At 43.1% G+C, this 23,430-nt stretch overlaps 1 protein-coding gene across 2 annotated transcripts in view; it reads left to right on the top strand.

The window, feature by feature from the left end:
* The window catches only part of podn (podocan), a 48,004-nt gene extending 24,965 nt beyond the window's left edge, over window positions 1-23,039 (top strand). For both annotated transcript variants that reach the window (XM_055861681.1, XM_055861682.1), the window contains 7 exons: window positions 175-331; window positions 591-706; window positions 1,935-2,148; window positions 2,646-2,850; window positions 16,802-17,040; window positions 17,331-17,479; window positions 21,587-23,039. In XM_055861681.1, the coding sequence (XP_055717656.1) occupies window positions 175-331; window positions 591-706; window positions 1,935-2,148; window positions 2,646-2,850; window positions 16,802-17,040; window positions 17,331-17,479; window positions 21,587-21,773 (1,267 nt within the window). In that variant the 3' untranslated portion in view covers window positions 21,774-23,039. The remainder of the gene's footprint in view (window positions 1-174; window positions 332-590; window positions 707-1,934; window positions 2,149-2,645; window positions 2,851-16,801; window positions 17,041-17,330; window positions 17,480-21,586) is intronic.
* Window positions 23,040-23,430: the final 391 nt, after the last annotated feature.

The raw sequence follows: 23,430 nt of genomic DNA on the forward strand, positions 1-23,430 counted from the left end.
AACTGTACGGTCTACACCTGTTGTATTCGACACATGTGCCAAGTACAATTTGATTGGATGTTGCTATAGGTGTTATATTGTTATATTGTCTTTAATTACCTTGCTTCTTTCATAGCATAACAAATTTAACCACTAATATCATGCTTTCTCCCCTGTGTCCTAACTCCACCCCAGGTCAGTGTATCTCCATAACAACAAACTGACAGATGCAGGGCTACCAGAGAACATGTTTAACGGTTCTGACAGCCTGGAGGTTCTCATCATGTCCAGTAACTTCCTCCGCTACGTCCCTAGGAACCTGCCCTCTGCTCTCTACCGCCTACATCTAAAGGTACTGTAGGTACAGAGTACCTGACCTTAGACAATAAAGATGCGTCAGAACAGCACACTCCACATCCATACAGCCAAGCATTTGAGGCTCTTTCTCAATTTCCTCGATTCCTCATTTCCTCTCCTCCCGTCTTCTCCACACCTTCCACGTTAGTGGGAATTGAGGAGGGGGATTAAAGGAGAAGAGGAAACAAAAATATTGACAAAGTGTCTGTGATAATCATAAGTGATGATGATTGTGTGTCTTCTTGGTATAACAGAACAACATGCTGGAGAAGATCCCATCAGGGGCGTTTGACAGCCTGACCCAGCTCAGAGAGCTCTACCTACAGAACAACCTGCTTAGCAATGAAGGCATGGACAACGAGACCTTCAGGTACTGTAGTACCATTTACTGTCACTGTGTATGATACTCAGACTTACAGACAAACACAAAAACACAACAGAGGGCCATTAAGTCCACCTGAGCAAAGTCTTCTTCTACGATTCAATATATCCGAGGCCACCTTACATTATTACTGATGGTATTGATGAAAAACAAAGACCCATAGACTTTACAACACACGCCAATGTAAAGCTGGGACAATGACACTGCAAAAGGAAACAGGCAGGGGAAATCATACTGTAATGAAACAGGCAGGGACAATGATACTGTAATGAAACAGGCAGGGACAATGATACTGTAATGAAACAGGCAGGGACAATGATTATGTAATGAAACAGGCAGGGACAATGATACTGTAATGAAACAGGCAGGGACAATGATACTGTAATGAAACAGGCAGGGACAATGATACTGTAATGAAACAGGCAGGGACAATGATTATGTAATGAAACAGGCAGGGACAATGATACTGTAATGAAACAGGCAGGGACAATGATACTGTAATGAAACAGGCAGGGACAATGATACTGTAATGAAACAGGCAGGGACAATGATACTGTAATGAAACAGGCAGGGACAATGATTCTGTAATGAAACAGGCAGGGACAATCATACTGTAATGAAACAGGCAGGGACAATGATTATGTAATGAAACAGGCAGGGACAATCATACTGTAATGAAACAGGCAGGGACAATCATACTGTAATGAAACAGGCAGGGACAATGATACTGTAATGAAACAGGCAGGGACAATGATACTGTAATGAAACAGGCAGGGACAATGATTATGTAATGAAACAGGCATGGACAAGGATTCTGTAATGAAACAGGGAGGGACATTGGGACTGTAATGAAACAGGCAGGGACAATGATACTGTAATGAAACAGTCGGGGACAATGATACTGTAATACCATGATACCATAAGGAAAGAGGCAGGTACAATGATACTGTAATGAAACAGGAAGGGACAATGATACTGTAATGAGACAGGGAGGGACAATGATTATGTAATGAGACAGGGAGGGACAATGATTATGTAATGAGACAGGGAGGGACAATGATTATGTAATGAGAGAGAGATAGAGAGCTTAGGTTGAGCTGGTACATTATGAGAGAGAAAGTGAGATTCGTCTATTCATGGAAAGATGACATTTAAAGATAAAGTGATAACCTAAGCTCTTCTCTATCAAAGATAACATCACCCTCTCCCCTCTCAGCCAGTTGACCAAGCTGGAGTATCTGGACCTGTCCAACAACAACCTGAGTGTGGTTCCTCAGGGTCTGCCTCGAGGTCTGATACTGCTACACCTAGAGAAGAACAACATCCGCAGTATCCCTGGCGATGCCCTCATAGCCTGCCGTAACCTGGAGTACCTACTGCTGCACAACAATCAGCTACGCTCCCGCTCCATACACCAAGCTGCATTCCATGTAGGCCTATAGCATTGCTGAATACTTGAATAGAAAAATATATATATATTTATACTATGTATTTGAGCTTGTGTCTTCATAAGTGAGTACAACTATTTGTACCAGAAAGGTGAGTACCAGACCTTTCTAAAACTATGCAACATGACCATTTATTGTTCATGGCCATCTCATGAAAAATAATTATGTTTGGGTATGTCTATTTAGACGGAAATCTAAATGTTGTCTTTTTTATTCAACTGGTTAAATCTTATACTGTGGATAAATACACCGCCACAGGTGTATCTAGCTCAAAGGACCATGAAAAATATGATAGATGACTATATAGCTTGATCTGGCGGTTAGTTTGGTCAGGTTGAACCACCACAGAGTGTCGTGGTGTCATGATTATCATAATTTGTGTATATGTTAAATGATCGAGGAGAAATGTGAAATGTGCAATGATATGCGCTTACAATAACATTAAATTGTTCACAAAAATAGTTTTCTCTTCTCCCCAGGGCCTGAAGAAGCTACACACCCTCCACATGTACAACAACCAGCTGGAGCGTGTCCCCAGGGGTCTCCCCCGCCGAGCCAAGACCCTTATGCTGCTTCACAACGGCATCAACGAGATCGGACGCAATGACCTGGTGATGCTTTACACCCTGACTGAGCTCAACCTCAGCTACAACCGCCTCATTAGCCCCAAGCTGCACCGAGAAGGTACACCTATTAATCCTATGTGGAACATAAGGCTTTCACCTATATACAGTGCATTCGGAAAGTATTCAGAACTCTTGATTATTTTCAGGTCTCTCCAGAGTTGTTTGATCGGGTTCAAGTCCGGGCTCTGGCAGGGCCACTCAAGGACATTCAGAGATTTGTCCCGAAGCCACTCCTGTGTTGACTTGACTTTGTGCGTAGGGTCGGTGTCCTGTTGGATGGTGAACCTTTGCCCCAGTCTGAGGTCTGGAGCGGGTTTTCATCAAGGATCTCTCTGTACTTTGCTCCGTTCATTTTTCCCTCGATCCAGACTAGTCTCCCAGTCCCTGCCGCTGAAAAACATCCCCACAGCATGATACTGCCACCACCACGTCTGGTTTCCTCCAGTGCATTCGGAAAGTATTCAGAACCCTCCACATTTTGTTACATTATTTTAAATTTATTAAATCATTTTCCCCCCTCATCAATCTACACACAATACCCCATTATGACAAAGCAAAAACTGGTTTTATTTTTTTTGTTGCACATTTATATATATAAAAAATATATGTATTACATTTACATAAGTATTCACTCTTTACTCAGTACTTTGTTGAAGCACCTTTGGCAGCGATTACAGCCTCGAGTCTTCTTGCGTATGACGCTACAAGCTTGGCACACCTGTATTCGGGGAGTTTCCCCCATTCTTTTCTGCAGATCCTCTCAAGCGCTGTCAAGTTGGATGGGGAGTGTCGCTGCACAGCTATTTTCAAGTTTTTCCAAAGATGTTCGATTGGGTTCAAGTCTGGACTCTGTATGGGTTTTCATCAAGGATCTCTCTGTACTTTGCTCCGTTCATCTTTCCCTCGATCCCGACTAGTCTCCCAGTCCTTGCCGCTGAAAAACATCCCCACAGCATGATGCTGCCACTACCATGCTGCCAGGTTTCTTCCAGACGTGACGCTTGGCATTCAGGCCAAAGAGTTCAATCTTGGTTTCATCAGACCAGAGAATCTTGTTTCTCATGGTCTGAGGCCTTTAGGGTGCCTTTTGGCAAACTCCAAGTGTGCTGTCATGTGCCTTTTACTGAGGAGTGGCTTCCATCTGGCCACTCTACCATCAAGGCATGATTGGTGGAGTGCTGCAGAGATGGTTGTCCTTCTGGAAGGTTCTCCCATCTCCACAGAGGAACTCTGGAGCTCTGTCAGAGTGAACATCGGGTTCTTGGACACCTCGATGACCAAGGCCGGGCGGCCAGCTCTAGGAAGAGTCTTGGTGGTTCCAAACTTCTTCCATTTAAGAATGATGGAGACCACTGTGTTCTTGGGAACCTTCAGTGCTGCAGACATGTTTTGGTACCCTTCCCAGATCTGTGCCTTGACACAATCCTGTCTCGGAGCTCTACAGACAATTTTTCCGACCTCATGGCTTGGTTTTTACTCTGACTTGCACTGTCAACTGTGGGCCCTTTTATAGACAGGTGTGTGCCTCTCCAAATCATATCCAATCAATTTAATTTACCACAGGTGGACTCCAATCAAGTTGTAGAAACATCTCAAGACTAATAAATGGAAACAGGATGCACCTGAGCTCAATTTCAAGTCTCATAGCAAAGGATCTGAATACTTACGTAAAAAAGAATTTCAGTGTTTTATTTGTAATATTTACTAAAATTTCTAAAAAATTGTTTTTACTCTGTCATTATGGGGTATTGTGTGTAGATTGATGAAATTATTATTTAATAAGGCTGTAACGTAACAAAATGTGGAAAATGTCAAGGGGTCTGAATACTTTCCGAATGAACTGTATATGAATGGAAATGTTTTTTTGTGTTTTGTTATTTGCTGTACAGGAATTGTTTATGTGAATACTGTATGTCAAATGTTAGATGACTCTTTCACAATGTAAATAAAATAAAATAAAATGTATTTATATAGCCCTTCTTACATCAGCTGGTATCTCAAAGTGCTGTACAGAAACCCAGCCTAAAACCCCAAACAGCAAGCAATGCAGGTGTAGAAGCACGGTAGCTAGGAAAAACTCCCTAGAAAGGCCAAAACCTAGGAAGAAACCTAGAGAGGAACCAGGCTATGAGGGGTGGCCAGTCCTCTTCTGGCTGTGCCGGGTGGAGATTATAACAGAACTATGCCAAGATGTTCAAATGTTCATAAATGACCAGCATGGTCAAATAATAATAATCACAGTAGTTGTTGAGGGTGCAGCAAGTCAGCACCTCAGGAGTAAATGTCAGTTGGCTTTTCATAGCCGATCATTAAGAGTATCTCTACCGCTCCTGCGGTCTCTAGAGAGTTGAAAACAGCAGGTCTGGGACAGGTAGCACGTCCGGTGAACAGGTCAGGGTTCCATAGCCGCAGGCAGAACAGTTGAAACTGGAGCAGCAGCACGGCCAGGTGGACTGGGGACAGCAAGGAGTCATCATGCCAGGTAGTCCTGAGGCATGGTCCTAGGGCTCAGGTCCTCCGAGAGAGAGAAAGAGAGAATTAGAGAGAGCATACTTAAATTCACACAGGACACCGGATAAGACAGAAGTACTCCAGATATAACAAACTGACCCTAGCCCCCCGACACATAAACTACTGCAGCATAAATACTGGAGGCTGAGACAGGAGGGGTCAGGAGACACTGTGGCCCCATCCGATGATACCCCCGGACAGGGCCAAACAGGAAGGATATAAACCCACCCACTTTGCCAAAGCACAGCCCCCACACCACTAGAGGGATATCTTCAACCACCAACTTACCATCCTGAGACAAGGCCGAGTATAGCCCACAAAGATCTCCGCCACGGCACAACCCAAGGGGGGGCGCCAACCCAGACAGGAAGATCACGTCAGTGACTCAACCCACTCAAGTGACGCACCCCTCCTAGGGAAGGCATGAAAGAGCACCAGTAAGCCAGTGACTCAGCCCCTGTAATAGGGTTAGAGGCAGAGAATCCCAGTGGAGAGAGGGGAACCGGCCAGGCAGAGACAGCAAGGGCGGTTCGTTGCTCCAGAGCCTTTCCCTGGGCCAGACTACACTCAATCATATGACCCACTGAAGAGATGAGTCTTCAGTAAAGACTTAAAGGTTGAGACCGAGTCTGCGTCTCTCACATGGGTAGGCAGACCATTCCATAAAAATGGAGATCTATAGGAGAAAGCCCTGCCTCCAGTTGTTTGCTTAGAAATTCTAGGGACAATTAGGAGGCCTGCGTCTTGTGACCGTAGCGTACGTGTAGGTATGTACGGCAGGACCAACTCGGAAAGATAGGTAGGAGCAAGCCCATGTAATGCTTTGTAGGTTAGCAGTAAAACCTTGAAATCAGCCCTTGCCTTAACAGGAAGCCAGTGTAGGGAGGCTAGCACTGGAGTAATATGATATTTTTTTTTGTTTCTAGTCAGGATTCTAGCAGCCGTATTTAGCACTAACTGAAGTTTTTTTAGTGCTTTATCTGGGTAGCCGGAAAGTAGAGCATTGCAGTAGTCTAACCTAGAAGTAACAAAAGCATGGATGAATTTTTCTGCATCATTTTTGGACAGAAAGTTTCTGATTTTTGCAATGTTACGTAGATGGAAAAAAGCTGTCCTGGAAACAGTCTTGATATGTTCGTCAAAAGAGAGCTCAGGGTCCAGAGTAACGCCGAGGTCCGTCACAGTTTTATTTGAGACGACTTTACAACCATCAAGATTAATTGTCAGATTCAACAGAAGATCTCTTTGTTTCTTGGGACCTAGAACAAGCATCTCTGTTTTGTCCGAGTTTAAAAGTAGAATGTTTTCAGCCATCCACTTCCTTATGTCTGAAACACAGGCTTCTAGCGAGGGAAATTTTGGGGCTTCACCATGTTTCATAGAAATGTACAGCTGTGTGTCATCCGCATAGCAGTGAAAACAATAGTGGTCCTAAAACGGAACCTTGAGGAACACCGAAATGTACAGTTGATTTGTCAGAGGACAAACCATTTACAGAGACAAACTGATATCTTTCCGACAGATAAGATCTAAACCAGGCCAGAACTTGTCCATGTAGACCAATTTAGGTTTCCAATCTCTCCAAAAGAATGTGGTGATCGATGGTATCAAAGGCAGCACTAAGGTCTAGTAGCACGAGGACAGATGCAGAGCCTCGGTCTGACGCCATTAAAAGGTAATTTACCACCTTCACAAGTGCAGTCTCAGTGCTATGATGGGGTCTAAAACCAGACTGAAGCATTTCTTATACATTGTTTGGCTTCAGGAAGGCAGAGAGTTGCTGCGCAACAGCCTTTTCAATTTTTTTTGAGAGGAATGGAAGATTCGATATAGGCCGATAGTTTTTTATATTTTCTGGGTCAAGGTTTTCGCTTTTTCAAGAGAGGCTTTATTACTGCCACTTTTAGTGAGTTTGGTACACATCCGGTGGATAGAGAGTCGTTTATTATGTTCAACATAGGAGGGCCAAGCACATGAAGCAGCTCTTTAAGTAGTTTAGTTGGAATAGGGTCCAGTATGCAGCTTGAAGGTTTAGAGGCCATGATTATTTTCATCATTGTGTCAAGAGATATAGTACTAAAACACTTAAGTGTCTCTCTTGATCCTAGGTCCTGGCAGAGTTGTGCAGACTCAGGACAGCTGAGCTTTGGAGGAATACGCAGATTTAAAGAGGAGTCCGTAATTTGCTTTCTAATGATCATGATCTTTTCCTCAAAGAAGTTCATGAATTTATTACTGCTGAAGTGAAAGCCATCCTCACTTGGGGAAATCTGCTTTTTAGTTAGCTTTGCGACAGTATCAAAAATAAATGTTGGATTGTTCTTATTTTCCTCAATTAAGTTGGAAAAATAGGATGATCGAGCAGCAGTAAGGGCTCTTCGATACTGCACGGTACTGTCTTTCCAAGCTAGTCGGAAGACTTCCAGTTTGGTGTGGCGCCATTTCCGTTCCAATTTTCTGGAAGCTTGCTTCAGAGCTCGGGTATTTTCTGTATACCAGGGAGCTAGTTTCTTATGACAAATGTTTTTAGTTTTTAGGGGTGCGACTGCATCTAGGGTATTGCGCAAGGTTAAATTGAGTTCCTCAGTTAGGCGGTTAACTGATTTTTGTCCTCTGACGTCCTTGGGTAGGCAGAAGGAGTCTGGAAGGGCATCAAGGAATCTTTGTGTTGTCTGAGAATTTATAGCACGACTTTTGATGCTCCTTGGTTGGGGTCTGAGCAGATTATTTGTTGCGATTGCAAACGTAATAAAATGGTGGTCCGATAGTCCAGGATTATGAGGAAAAACATTAACCTGTCTAGGATGAGAGTGCCGCTAGCGGCACTCCCCCCCCCCCCCCCCCCCACTGAAAAGGCAGAGCCGCGAAATTCAAAAATTTTTTTTTTTTTAAATATTTAACTTTCACACATTAAAGTCCAATACAGCTAATGAAAGACACAGATCTTGTGAATCCAGCCAACATGTCCGATTTTTAAAATGTTTTACAGGGAAGACACAATATGTAAAGATGTACATCTATTACCTAAAAACACATTAGCATAATCCACCATCTTTTATTTGTCCACCAACACCAGTAGCTATCACCAATTCGGCTAAACTAAGATATTTATAGCCCCTAACCAAGAAAAAAACTCATCAGATGACAGTCTGATAACATATTTATGGTATGGGATAGGTTTTGTTAGAAAAAAGTGCATATTTCAGGTAGATGGCATAGGTTACAATTGCACCCACCGTCACAAATGGACTAGAATAATTACTATGAGCAACGTGTTTACCTACTTACTAATCATCAAACATTTCGTAAAAATACACAGCATACACTAATCGAAAGACACAGATCCTGTGAATACAGACAATATTTCAGATTTTCTAAGTGTCTTACAGCGAAAACACAATAAATCGTTATATTAGCATAGCACATAGCACATAGCAGCCCAGCATTGATTCTAGCCAAAGTGGGCGATAACGTCAACATCGCCAAAAATATATTAATTTTTTCACTAACCTTCTCAGAATTCTTCAGATGACACTCCTGTAACATCATATTACACAATCCATATAGAGTTTGATCGAAAATGTTTATATTTAGCCACCAAAATCATGGTTAGACAATGTGAAATGTACCCAAGCTGGTGAGAAAATGTCCGTGCGCCACTTAGACAGTGATCTACTCTTATACATAAATACTCATAAACGTGACTAAAAAATATAGGGTGGACAGCGATTGATAGACAATTTAATTCTTAATACAATCGCGGAATTACATTTTTTAATTTATCCTTACTTTTCAATACAGTTTGCGCCAAGCGAAGCTACGTCAAAAAACATGGCGTCCTAAGCCACTAAAATTTTTCGACAGAAACACGATTTATCATAATAAAAATGTCCTACTTTGAGCTGTTCTTCCATCAGTATCTTGGGCAAAGGATCCTTTCTTGGGAGTAATCGTCTTTTGGTGGAAAGCTGTCTTCTTGCCATGTGGAAATGCCAACTGCGTTCGGGATGAACTGGAAGCGTGCCCAGCAATTCAGAGCGTTTCAGAAATAAATGTCCCAAAATCGCACTAAACGGATATAAATTGCTATAAAACGCTTTAAATTAACTACCTTATGATGTTTTTAACTCCCATAACGAGTAGAAACATGACCCGAGTAATATTACTCCCTCCACTAAAGCTTGGAACAGGTGCGGGCCGGTGTCCTCTAGGCGCATGACGCAGCTCCAAAAGAATGACTAGCCTCAGGGTTTTTTCATTTGTAGTGCCTGTGAACGCGCAATCGACCCCATTCAAATCGTCATCACGTAAAGGCATCCAGGGGAAGACGTAAGCAGTGTCCGTATAGTCATAGCAATAACAGTGCCCTTTTAACTGACTCCAGAACAGTGGCCAAAATTTCTGAAATCTGACTCCATGTCAGGGAAATTGCTGTAGAATGGGCTCTGTTCCACTTAGAGACAAAATTTCAACTCCTATAGAAACTATAGACTGTTTTCTATCCAATAATAATAATAATATGCATATTGTACGATCAAGGATTTTGTGGGAAGCCGTTTCAAAAATTACACGATTAGCATAAATAGTCACAACAGCGCCCCCATCCTCAACAGGTTAAGATCTACAACATTTATTCCATGGGACAAAACTATGTCCAGAGTATGACTGTGGCAGTGAGTAGGTCCAGAGACATGTTGGACAAAACCCACTGAGTCGATGATGCCTTTTGGAGTGGGTCTGTGGACTTTTCCATGTGAATATTAAAATCACCAAAAATTGGAATATTATCTGCTATGACTACAAGGTCCGATAGGAATTCAGGGAACTCAGTGAGGAACGCTGTATATGGCCCAGGAGGCCTGTAAGCAGTAGCTATACAAAGTGATTGAGTAGGCTGCATAGATTTCATGACTAGAAGCTCAAAAGACGAAAACGTATATATTTTTTTTGTAAATTCAAATTTGCTATCATAAATGTTAGTAACACCTCCGGATGCACGGGCGATATGGTCACTAGTGTAACCAGGAGGTGAGGCCTCATTTAACACAGTAAATTCATCAGGCTAAAGCCATGTTTTAGTCAGGCCAATCACATCAAGATTATGATCAGTGATTAGTTCATTGACTATAACTGCCTTTAAAGTGAGGGATCTAACATTAAGTAGCCCTATTTTGAGATGTGAGGTATCATGATCTCTTTCAATAATGGCAGGAATGGAGGAGGTCTTTATCCTAGTGAGATTGCTAAGGCGAACACCGCCATGTTTAGTTTTGCCCAACCTAGGTTGAGGCACAGACACAGTCTCAATGGGGATAGCTGAGCTGACTACACTGACTGTGCTAGTGGCAGACTCCACTAAACTGGCAGGCTGGCTAACAGCCTGCTTCCTGGCCTGCACCCTATTTCATTTTGGAGCTAGAGGAGTTAGATCCCTGTCTATGTTGGTAGATAAGATGAGAGCACCCCTCCAGCTAGGATGGAGTCCGTCACTCCTCAGCAGGCCAGGCTTGGTCCTGTTTGTGGGTGAGTCCCAGAAAGAGGGCCAATTATCTACAAATTCCAAAAACCAGCGATTGAGTTGTGAGAGACTGCTGTAGAGCTCATCACTCCCCCTAACTGGGAGGGGGCCAGAGACAATTACTCGATGCCGACACATCTTTCTAGCTGATTTACACGCTGAAGCTATGTTGCGCTTGGTGACCTCTGACTGTTTCATCCTAACATCGTTGGTGCCAACGTGGATAACAATATCTCTATACTCTCTACACTCGACAGTTTTAGCTTTAGCCAGCACCATCTTCAGATTAGCCTTAACGTCGGTAGCCCTGCCCCCTGGTAAACAGTGTATGATCGCTGGATGATTCGTTTTAAGTCTAATACTGCGGGTAATGGAGTCGCCAATGACAAGGGTTTTCAATTTGTCAGAGCTAATGGTGTGAAGCTTCGGCATCTCAGACCCCGTAACGGGAGGCCGGTTGAAAGTTTCTGTCTGCTGAATGAGCGACACCGGTTGAGCATTCCTACAGCATTTCCCCCAGGAGCCATGAGAAAGTTGTCCGGCTGCGGGGACCGTGCGAGGGGATTTATACTACTATCTGTACTTACTGGTGGCACAGACACTGTTTCATCCTTTCCTACACTGAAATGACCCTTGCCTAACGATTGCATCTGAAGCTGGGCTTGCAGCACAGCTATCCTCGCCGTAAGGCGATCGTTCTCCTGTATATTATGAGTACAGCGACTGCAAATAGAAGGCATAATGTTAATGTTACTACTTAGCTTCAGCTGTTGAAGGTGCTGACGAACTATGTCCAGATAAAGCGTCCGGAGTGAAAAAGTTGAATGAAAAAAAAGTTGTAAGGGAAAAACAAAAAATATAAGCGGTAATTACAAAGTAAAAACCGTAAAGTTGTCAGGTAGGAAAGTAAGGTTGGCAACAAAACGCACAGCAACACGTCTGCAAGTTGTGACCGGAAATGACTGTACTGTTTGCTGAAATGACTGACTGTGCTGTTTGTCACGTTCTGTATGTCTGTCTACATGAATATCAGAATGTATACTGGAATGCATTATGAAACAGAAATGGATTAAAATAAAGTCTTCATCATCACCATAAGTGATATTTCAGCTCAGGTGATATAAACAGTTGAAGTCGGAGGTTTACATATTATATACCTTAGCCAAATACATTTAAACTCAGTTTTGCACAATTCCTGACATTTAATCCTAGTAAAATGCCCTGTTTTAGGTCAGATAGGATCACCACTTTATTTTAAGTATATGAAATGTCAGAATAATAGTAGAGAGAAATATTTATTTCAGCTTTTATTTCTTTCATCACATTCCCAGTGGGTCAGAAGTTTACATACACTCAATTAGTATTTGGTGGCATTGACTTTAAATTGTTTAACTTGGGTCAAACGTTTCAGGTAGCCTTCCACAAGCTTCCCACAATAAGTTGGGTGAATTTTGGCCCATTCTTCCTGACAGAGCTGTTGTAACTGAGTCAGGTTTATAGGCCTCCTTGCTCGCACACACTTTTTCAGTTCTGCCCACAAATTTTCTATGGGATTGAGGTCAGGGCTTTGTGATGGCCACTCCAATACCTTGACTTTGTTGTCCTCAAGCCATTTTGCCACAACTTTGGAAGTATGCTTGGGGTCATTGTCCATTTGGAAGACCCATTTGCGACCAAGCTTTGACTTCCTGGCTGATGTCTTGAGATGTTGCTTCAATATGTCCTCATAATTTTCCATCCTCATGATGCCATCTATTTTGTGAAGTGCACCAGTCCCTCCTGTAGCAAAGCACCTCCACAACAGGATGCTGCCACCCTCGTGATTCACGGTTGGGATGGTGTTCTTTGGCTTGCAAGCGTCCCCCTTTTTCCTCCAAACATAACAATGGTCATTATGGCCAAACAGTTTTATTTTTGTTTCATCAGACCAGAGGACATTTCTCCAAAAAGTACAATCTTTGTCCCCATGTGCAGTTGCAAACCGTAGTCTGGCTTTTTTATGTCGGTTTTGGAGCACTGTCTTCTTTTTTGCTGAGCGGCCTTTCAGGTTATGTCGATATAGTACTAGTTTTACTGTGGATATAGATACTTTTGTACCTGTACCAATGCTTGTACCTAGCATTGTCACGGCTGTGTGTGGAGACGGACCAAGGTGCAGCGTGCTTTGAGTTCCACATATTTACAAACTTACAAAACAAAAAAAGAAACAAACAACGAACCCGTAACATAAGAGGTGCAACATGCACTAACTCCAAACACAAGATCCAACAAAAAAGCAGTGGGGAAATGGCTGCTTAAATATGATCCCCAATCAGAGACAACGATAAACAACTGCCTCTGATTGGGAACCATACCAGGCCAACATAGACATAAAACAACCTAGATAACCCACCCTAGTCACACCCTGACCTAACCAACATAGAGAATAAAAGTCTCTCTATGGTCAGGGCGTGACAGTACCCCCCCCACCCCAAAGGTGCGGACTCCGGCCGCAAAACCTGACTCTATAGGGGAGGGTCCGGGTGGGCATCTAGCGTCGGTGGCGGCTTCGGTGCGGGGCGAGGTGCCCACTCATCTCGCAGATCCGCCATCATCGGTGCGGCTCTGGTGCGGACTTTGTCCCCGCCCAGACGGCCATGGTCCGGCCATGGAGCCGGGTAGAACGCCGCACCCGGACTGGGCACCGGCGCCAAAGAAGGCTCCGGCCATGGAGCTGAGTTGGCCGCCGTGCCTGGACTGGGCACCGGCGCAGAGGAAGGCTCCGGCCATGGAGCTGGACTGGACACCGTGCCTGGACCCAGGCATCGGCGCAGAGGAAGGCTCCGGCCATGGAGCTGGACTGGACGCCATGCCTGGACTGGGCATCGGCGCAGAGGAAGACTCCTGCCATGGAGCAGGACTGGACGCCGTGCCTGGACTGGGCATCGGCGCAGAGGGAGGCTCCTGCCATGGAGCCGGACTGGATGCCGTGCCTGGAATGGGCATCGGCGCAAAGGAGGGCTCCGGCCTGTGGACTGTTGTACGGGGTTCCGGACTGTGGACCGTCGTAGAAGGTTCCGGACTGTGGACCATCGTAGGAGGTACCGGATTGTGGACCGTCGTAGGAGGTTTCGGACTGTGGACCGCCGTAGGAGGCTCCGGACTGTGGACCGTCGCAGGAGGCTCCGGACTGTAGACCGTCGTAGGAGGCTCCGGACTGAGGACCATCGCAGGAGGCTCCGGACTGTGGACCGTCGTAGGAGCCACCCTGTGTGCCCCCCCAAAAAATGTGGGCTGTCTTTTGGGCTTTCTACCTGGCTGCGAACCCCGGCGTCGTCGCTGTCCTCCCTTTTCTCCTGTCGTCTGTTTCCACGGCAGGCTTTCGTATCTTTCCAAGACTTCCTCCATATTACAGGATATTCTCTCCTCGATCTCCTCCCAAGTCCAGGATGCCATCTCTTCCTGGGCACGCTGCTTGTTCCTGGTGTGGTGGGATCTTCTGTCACGGCTGTGTGTAGAGACGGACCAAGGCGCAGCGGGCTCTGAGTTCCACTTCTTTATTTCGTGAAACTTACAAAACAAGTAGAGAAACAAACAACGAACCGTAACATAAGAGGTGCAACATGCACTAACTCCAAACACAAGATCCCACAAAAAAACAGTGGGGAAATGGCTGCCTAAATATACAACGATAAACAGCTGCCTCTGATTGGGAACCATATCAGGCCAACATAGACATAAAACAACATAGATAACCCACCCTAGTCACACCCTGACCTAACCAACATAGAGAATAAAAGGTTCTCTATGGTCAGGGCGTGACAAGCATCTTCACAAGGTCCTTTGCTGTTGTTCTGGGATTGATTTGCGCTTTTCGCACCAAAGTACGTTCATCTCTAGGAGACAGAACGCGTCTTTATCCTGAGTGGTATGACGGCTGCGTGGTCCCATGGTGTTTATACTTGCGTACTATTGTTTGTACAGATGAACGTGGTAACCTCAGGCATTTGGAAATTGCTGCCAAGGATGAACCAGACTTGTGGAGGTCTACAATTTTTTTTCTGAGGTCTTGGCTGATTTCTTTCGAGTTGCCCATGATGTCAAGGAAAGAGGCACAGAGTTTGAAGGTAGGCCTTGAAATACATCCACAGTTACACCTCCAATTGACTCAAATGATGTCAATGAGCCTATCAGAAGCTTTTAAAACCATGACTGTCACGTTCCTGACCTGTTTTCTGTTGTTTTGTATGTGTGTGATGGTCAGGGCGTGAGTTTTGGGTGGGCAGTCTATGTTTTCTGTTTCTATGTTGGTTTTGGGTTGCCTGGTATGGCTCTTAATTAGAGGCAGGAGTTTTGCGTTTTCCTCTAATTGAGAGTCATATTAAGGTAGGGTGTTCTCACTGTTTGTTTGTGGGTGATTGTCGCTGTGTCTGTGTTTGTTGCACCACACGGTACTGTCTCGTCTCGTTCTTTCGGTCGTTCCTGTTCATGTGTTCTTCGTTTCATGTAAGTTCGTAGTTTAGGTCTGTCTAGTTCGTTTTGTTATTTTGTATATTTAGTCAAGTGTATTTCGTGTCTGTCTTCGTCTTACAATAAAGTATTATGTATTCATCACCCGCTGCGCCTTGGTCAACTCACTCACCGAAAGTGAGCCGTTACAATGACATAATTTTCTGGAATTTTCCAAGCTATTTAACTTCTCTGCGCTACGGATCCCTTTAGCGGGATCATTTTCCTAAACAACCGCTGAATTGCTGGGCGCAAAATATTACTAAAAATATTTATAATCATGCAATCACAAGTGAAATATACCAAAGCACAGCTTAGCTTGTTGTTAATCCACCTATCATGTCAGAGTTTGAAAATATGCTTTACAGCGAAAGCAATCCAAGCTTTTGTGAGTGTATCAATCAATGCTAGAACAGCTAGCCCCAAATTAGCATGGTCACGAAAGTCAGAAAAGCAATAAAATTAATGGCTTACCTTTGATAATCTTCGGATGTGTGCACTCACGAGACTCCCAGTTACACAATAAATGTTATTTTTGTTCGATAAATATTACTTTTATAACAAAAAAACGTCATTTGGGTTGCGCGTTATGTTCAGAAAACTACAACCTCGTTCCGTTCGACGAAAATTCCAAAAAGTATCCGTAATGTTCGTAGAAACATGTCACATGTTTTTTATATTCAATCCTCAGGTTGTTTTTAACATACATAATCGATAATATTTCAACCGGACCGTAACCTATTCAATAAAAGAGAGAAAGAAAATGGAGAGCTACCCCTCTCGCGCGCAGGAACTAATCAAAGGACACCTGACTAGTTCTGAAAAATCTCGCTCATTTTTCAAAATAAAAGCCTGAAACTATGTCTAAAGCCTGGTCACTGCCTGAGGAAGCCATTGGAAAAGGAATCTGGTTGATACCCCTTTAAATGGAAGAAAGACTGGAAATGAAACACTGATGAAAAAAGAAAAATCGCTTCCGGGTTAGATTTCCTCAGGTTTTCGCCTGCAAAATAAGTTTTGTTATACTCACAGACAATATTTTGACAGTTTTGGAAACGTTGGAGTGTTTTCTATCCTAATCTGTAAATGATATGCATATTCTACGATCTGGACCTGAGAAATAGTCCGTTTAACTTGGGAACGTTATAAAAAAAAGAAACAAATCTGACCCCTAGCGTCAAAAGGTTAAAGGCACAGTCAACTTAGTGTATGTAAGCTTCTGACCCACTGGAATTGTGATACAGTGAATTATAAGTGAAATAATTTGTCTGTAAACAATTGTTGGGAAAATGACTTGTGTCATGCACAAAGTAGATGTCCTAACCGACTTGCCAAAACTATAATTTATTAACAAGAAATGTATTGAGTGGTTGAAAAACAAGTTTTAATGACTCCAACTTAAGTGTATGTAAACTTCCGACTTCAACTTTAACCGCAGTGGTTAAATATCTCTATTGTGACATATTCTAATGAAACCATGTTGATTATCCAGCTTTCAGGAAGCTGCGTCTGCTGGAGACCTTGGACCTGTCAGGGAACGCCCTCCACTCCCTGCCCCTGGGGCTACCCCGCTCCCTGCAGGTCCTCCGGGTGAAGGACAACCAGCTGACCTCCATACCAGAGGGGGCGCTGCAGGGCATGTCCAAGCTCAGGGAGATCCACCTCAACCACAACCAGCTCAAACTCAACTCCATCTACCAAGGAGCCTGGATGGAGCTCAGCGCTCTGACGGTGAGACCGGATGATTGAGGTGTGTGAGGTGGAGGGGAGAGGTAGAGAGGAAGAGAGAGGATGTGTGTTGCCCCCCACCCCAATTCACACCTCGCCATTACAATCTGTCTGATCCCCTCAACCACTTCTCTCCTCTCAGTTTACTGAACCTACAGGTTTGCTGTGTGATAAAGCTGGCTGCTGGCTCTGACCTTCAGTTGTTGGACCTGTTGGTAGTTGGTTAGCACTCTGATGGTGTAAAAGGGCCCAATAAATACAAAGTGATTGATTTGATTGATGTGTTCGTCCAGACGTTGGACCTGTCCAGTAACCAGCTGTCCCATGTCCCCTCTGACCTGCCTGAGTCTCTGGAGTACCTGTACCTTCAGTCCAATCGTATCAGCACTGTCCCTGCCACTGCCTTCGAGGGCACCCCCAACATCAAGGGCATCTTCCTACGGTGAGAGACTTAACAATAATGCATGCACGCACACACCCACACAACTAGAAACACACACGCACCTGAACCTATTTCTCAGTTCAAACCCACAGCTCATAAGTTCCAATATCAAATGCGAGTGTTAATCAAACTCTCTGAAATCACCATATACACACCATATACACGCACGTACACACGCACGCACGCACGCCCGCCCGCTCGCACACACACTCTTACTTCACTATGTTTATTAGATAACAACAATTCAACCGTCATTGAACTCCTGACACCTTCCATTAACTCTGAGGCCCAGTGTTCTCCTTTCCACTCCACTGTTCCATATGTTTCTGTAGCATTGTTTCTGAATGAGACATTTCTGGCCTTCTACTCAGCTCAAATCATCACCATTCATCCTCTACTGGGAGTGTGTGACTAAGTCCTGTTGATTGATGCCAGCTGTAAGACAGAGCCACATAGCCCCTAGTCTATTGAGTCCCAAGCTTCGTCCAATGGCACCCTATTCCCTATATAGTGCACTACTTTTGAAACAAGTACTACTCAAATGTAGTGTACTATATATGGAATTAGCATGCCATTTGGGACGCAGCCCCAGGGCTCTGATGGATATTTGGTTGATAGTTCCCTCATCATCCTTACGTGTGGTTATTTTCTGTTTGGACCTGATCTATGCTGCGCTGTGCTGAGGAGACTTATGTAACGGACACAGAGAAGGAGGGAGCTGCTGACGGAACAAGTTGTCCTTCTGCTTTACCTCTGTGTTCACTGCACTCATTAAAATCTCCTACACATATACACTATGTAAAGTACCCATCAGATGGCTATTTTGTAATTTATCTACTTTCCTAAACTCTCTAATTATCTTGTTGGGGTATGAAATGTATATTATGTAAATATATTATGTAAATGAATGGGGTATGAAATGTATATTATGTAAATTAACCAGGTGCTTTTCTAAAACTCAGCATTAATAACCAAGCAAAAGTCACTGTTTCATTTGGGTGTAAATTCTTGTTTATCTGTTTTTTGCAGGATAGAACAGAACAGAATTGATGGTGGTAAAGATTTAGGGATACTCCCTCTGTGTCTAGTTCTGTTTCTTTGTTTGGGATGCTCTGCTGCTTTTACTATTGATTAAATCAAGTGAAATTATTGGATTTCCAACTAAAACAGCTCAGATCTGCCAACTAGTTTTCTCTTAGTTTCCTTCCTCCTGTCCTCTTCTGACTTCTTCCTTGTCTGTGGGCGGGGTTGGGTCCCAAAACTCTAAACCATTAACATCCTTGTCTCCTCATCTGCTTTCTACCACTGGTCTGAATAGATACTGGTGTATGTAGCTAGCTAGGTTAGTATCAGTTTCCGTCATATTATTTTACCTCTTAGACCACTAATCATTTCAGGACATTTTTGCCAGTGGTCAGTTTGGAAAGTAAATCATCTAAGATTGGTGGGACGCTGGCCTGAGGGTTTGTCTGGTTGGTTTAGAGACAGTTGTTTTTTTCAGCAGGAGTCTGACTGACTGCTCTAGGCTGTTTTATCAGCTCAAGGACTTTACAGGCCCTGACCTCATCTAGCCCACTCTGTCCTCCATCCTGTTGGTCTCTTCATGCTGTGGGGTCAGCCTCAGCAGCTGCTGAAGTATCACAGCAGTTAGAAACGCTTGTTTTTCCTCTAAATCCCTCCACAGCTGTGGGAGCTGCTGGCCTGAGCCAATTTACAGCGGATGGAATGCTGCATGGGTTCAATGGGGGAGGGGGGATGGGATTTGTGTGCTTGTTTGTGTGTGTGTAGCTTATGCATGCATATGTGTGCGTAGATATACAGTTGAAGTCGGAAGTTTACATACACTTAGGTTGGAGTCATTAAAACTCGTTTTTTCAACCACTCCACAAATGTCTTGTTAACAAACTATAGTTTTGGCAAGTCGGTTAGGACATCTACTTTGTGCATGATACGAGTCATTTTTCCAACAATTGTTTACAGACAGATTATTTAACTTATAATTCATTGTATCACAATTCCAGTGGGTCAGAAGCTTACATACACTAAGTTGACTGTGCCTTTAAACAGCTTGGAAAATTCCAGAAAATGATGTCATGGCTTTAGAAGCTTTAGAAGCTTCTGATAGACTAATTGACAGTCATTTGAGTCAATTGGAGGTGTACCTGTGAATGTATTTCAAGGCCTACCTTCAAACGCAGTGCCTCTTTGCTTGACATCATGGGAAAATCAAAAGAAATTAGCCAAAAAAATGTATCCTTGGGAGCAATTTCCAAACGCCTGAAGGTACCATGTTCATCTGTACAAACAATAGTACGCAAGTATAAACACCATCATCATCAGCCGTCATACAGCTCAGGAAGGAGACTCGTTCCGTCTCTTAGAGATGAGCGTACTTTGGTGCAAAAAGTGCAAATCCAAGGACAACAGCAAAGGACCTTGTGAAGATGCTGGAGGAAACAGGTACAAAAGTATCTATATCCACAGTAAAACAAGTACTATATCGACATTACCTGAAAGGCCGCTCAGCAAGGAAGAAGCCACTGCTCCAAAACCGCCATAAAAAAGCCAGACTACGGTTTGCAACTGCACATGGGGACAAAGAACGTACTTTTTGGAGAAATGTCCTCTGGTCTGATGAAACAAAAATAGAATTGTTTGGCCATAATGACCATCATTATGTTAGGAGGAAAAAGGGGGACGCTTGCAAGCCGAAGAACACCATCCCAACCGTGAAGCACGGGGGTGGCAGCATCATGTTGTGGGGGTGCTTTGCTGCAGGAGGGACTGGTGCACTTCACAAAATAGATGGCATCATGAGGATGGAAAAATGATGTGGATATATTGAAGCAACATCTCAAGACATCAGTCAGGAAGTTAAAGCTTGGTCGCAAATGGGTCTTCCAAATGGACAATGACCCCAAGCATACTTCCAAAGTTGTGGCAAAATGGCTTAAGGACAACAAAGTCAAGGTATTGGAGTGGCCATCACAAAGCCTTGACCTCAATCCCATAGAAAATTTGTGGGCAGAACTGAAAAAGAGTGTGCGAGTAAGGAGGCCTACAAACCTGACTCAGTTACACTAGCTCTGTCAGGAGGAATGGGACAAAATTCACCCAACTTATTGTGGGAAGCTTGTGGAAGGCTACCCGAAACATTTGACCCAAGTTAAACAATTATAATCAATGCTACCAAATACTAATTGAGTGTATGTAAACTTCTGACCCACTGGGAATGTGATAAAAGAAATAAAAGCTGAAATAAATATTTCTCTCTACTATTATTCTGACATTTCACATACTTAAAATTTAGTGGTGATTCTAACTGACCTAAGACAGGGAATTTTTACTAGGATTAAATGTCAGGAATTGTGAAAAACTGTATGTAAACAGTTTTGGCTAAGATGTATGTAAACTTCTGACTTCAACTGTAAATATGTGAGTGTGTGTGTAGAAGGTGTGAGTGTCTGGGACAGATAATGAGTGTATTATAAACTAAGATTGGTCAACTTCACTGACACTCAAGACATTGGCTTGAATGGGATAACATGGTGTCATGTCCCCTTGATGCAGTACAGGGAGTATCAGGGTGTTTACTAACTCAATAGAACTTCAAAAGGAAGGTAAACAGTTGAGTCATAGACAGAACAGCAGACAGACAATTTGATTGGCTAAGACCACATACTGTGCTGATTTACTTATTGAATCTCAATGCCTGATTTGTTTACACCATATGTTGTGCCGGTCCTTATGGACAATGTCCATATCGGATTGGTTATCATAATATGCTGGTTCAGATTCTAAACATAACGTCCTATCGGTTAGCAGCTCTTGCTGTGCTGGTTTACACATCAAACTCCAGCATCTGCTCAGTCATCATCACATAATATTTAGAATTTCAGCACCTGATTCCTTTTGTTTTGATTAGTTGCTAGTTGTAAAGGATGCAAGTCTAGGATCAGATCCTCCAGGCCATATAATCATATTCATGATCTAATGATGAAAAAAAAGACAAAAAGACAAAACGGATCCTATATGCCCTCCTACTATGAGACAGTTTGTGAATACGGGACCTGACCCCCACAGCCCTTTGCTCTGTACCCCTCTCAGGTTCAACCGTCTGTCAGCCCACTCTGTGAAGGAGAGCTCCTTCAAACACCTGACCAACCTGCGGGTGCTAGACATTGGCCACTTGAGTCACTCCGACCCCTCTGGCTCCCCCGGACCCCCCTTCGGACAAGAGGAAGAGGAGGAGGAAGAGATAGAGAAAGAGGAAGTGGGAGAGGGATTTGCTTAATAAGTTTAGCCCATGGACACAAGCTGCTTGAATGATCGGAACCAAATGGTGCAGTTGTTTGAGATGCCATCCGAAAGTCCTGTTATTTTGAACGTACAGAAACATTTATTTTTGCAGTAGATTCAAAAATGTAAATTAAACTATGAATGGAAGGGGAACGTGGTATTTTGTCCCATTGCATATAGTGGTGAATTGCAGATGCACATATCTCTGGTGCAGGATACTAGATGAAATGGTATTTTTGTTTGTTGTATTATTTTTCTGGCCTTTGCTTGTCTATGCAATGACAGATACGGTTGATTTTTGTTCATCCCAAATTGCACCCTATTCACTATTGTGTGCACTACATTTGACTAGGGCCTATAGGGCTCTGGTCAAAAGTAGTGCACTATATAGGGAATAGTGTGCCAATTGGGACACCGCTTGTCTCACCACCACTTTAGTGGAACCAGAAAGAAAGAGACAGTCAGACCTGTCATATGTTGATCATACTGTATGAGTTCCATCTCTGAACTTTACTGTGTGCTAGCTGTGTCACCATACAAAGAAGATTATGTTGAGATTTGAAGTTATTGTCATCAGTTTTGAGCCTGTATTCATACAGATGTAGGATATTAATTTGATCACCCTGTTGCAGGAGAACTTTCCTGCAATGCAGGAAATGTAAATTGTGTATTTGAGGTTTAAAAAGGTTTCTGAACTTTGTAATTCTCACTTTGAAATTTCAGACTTGATTTTCCATTGCATTTTTTTTTATCAACTCCTACAAAGATGTTCATTAATTATAATCCACATAATAATTCACATTTCCTGTTGCTGCAGGATTATTTTCCTGCTGTAGCAAACTGGCTCAAATGAAGATCCTACATGTGTACGGTAAAGTGTCTCAGACTAGGAGTACTGATCTTGGATCAGATCCCCGCTCTTATTCATTATGTTCTAAAAGGCTAAACTGATCCTATATCAGCACTCCTACTCTGAGATGCTTTGTGGATACTGGCTCTGGGTGTGATTGTGTGTCATGGCCTGGTAATACAGTCTGGCTTTATGTCATTCTGTTATTCTTATATCATCGTTAATATGCCACAGAAGTTCCGTGACTGTGTCACAATCTCCTCCCTCGCTCAGCCTACCAGGAGCTTGATCCATGCTGCTAATCTAATGCCTTGCTTTAATCCAGTCTTGTTTTACAACGATAACGATTGCAAATATTTGTATATGGTTTCTGAAAAACTCATGCTATTAAATTAATCTTGTTGCTATGAACCAATGCTTTTCTATGTATTCCACCTTCGGATTTATGCGTATGGATTTCACACAGCAATTCATTATTTGAAAAATTATTAAATATTTGAAGTATTTTCCTTTACATCGATGGGAAAATAAAAATAAACTTCATGCATGAACAGTTTTCTGAGCACACCCCAATATTAAGCGTGAAATGTACAGTACCAGTCAAAAGTTTGACACACCTACGCATTCAAGGGTTTTTCTTAATTTATAGAATAATAATTAATTGTAGAATAATAGTGAAGACATCAAAACTATGAAATAACACATAGTTATTTGTAGAATAATAGTGAAGACATAAAAACTATGAAATACTATGAAATAACACATATGGAATCATGTAGTAATCCAAAAAGTGTTAAACATA

The sequence above is a fragment of the Salvelinus fontinalis genome, chromosome 14, assembly GCF_029448725.1.
Source record: "Salvelinus fontinalis isolate EN_2023a chromosome 14, ASM2944872v1, whole genome shotgun sequence".
Classification (NCBI taxonomy): Eukaryota; Metazoa; Chordata; class Actinopteri; order Salmoniformes; family Salmonidae; genus Salvelinus; species Salvelinus fontinalis.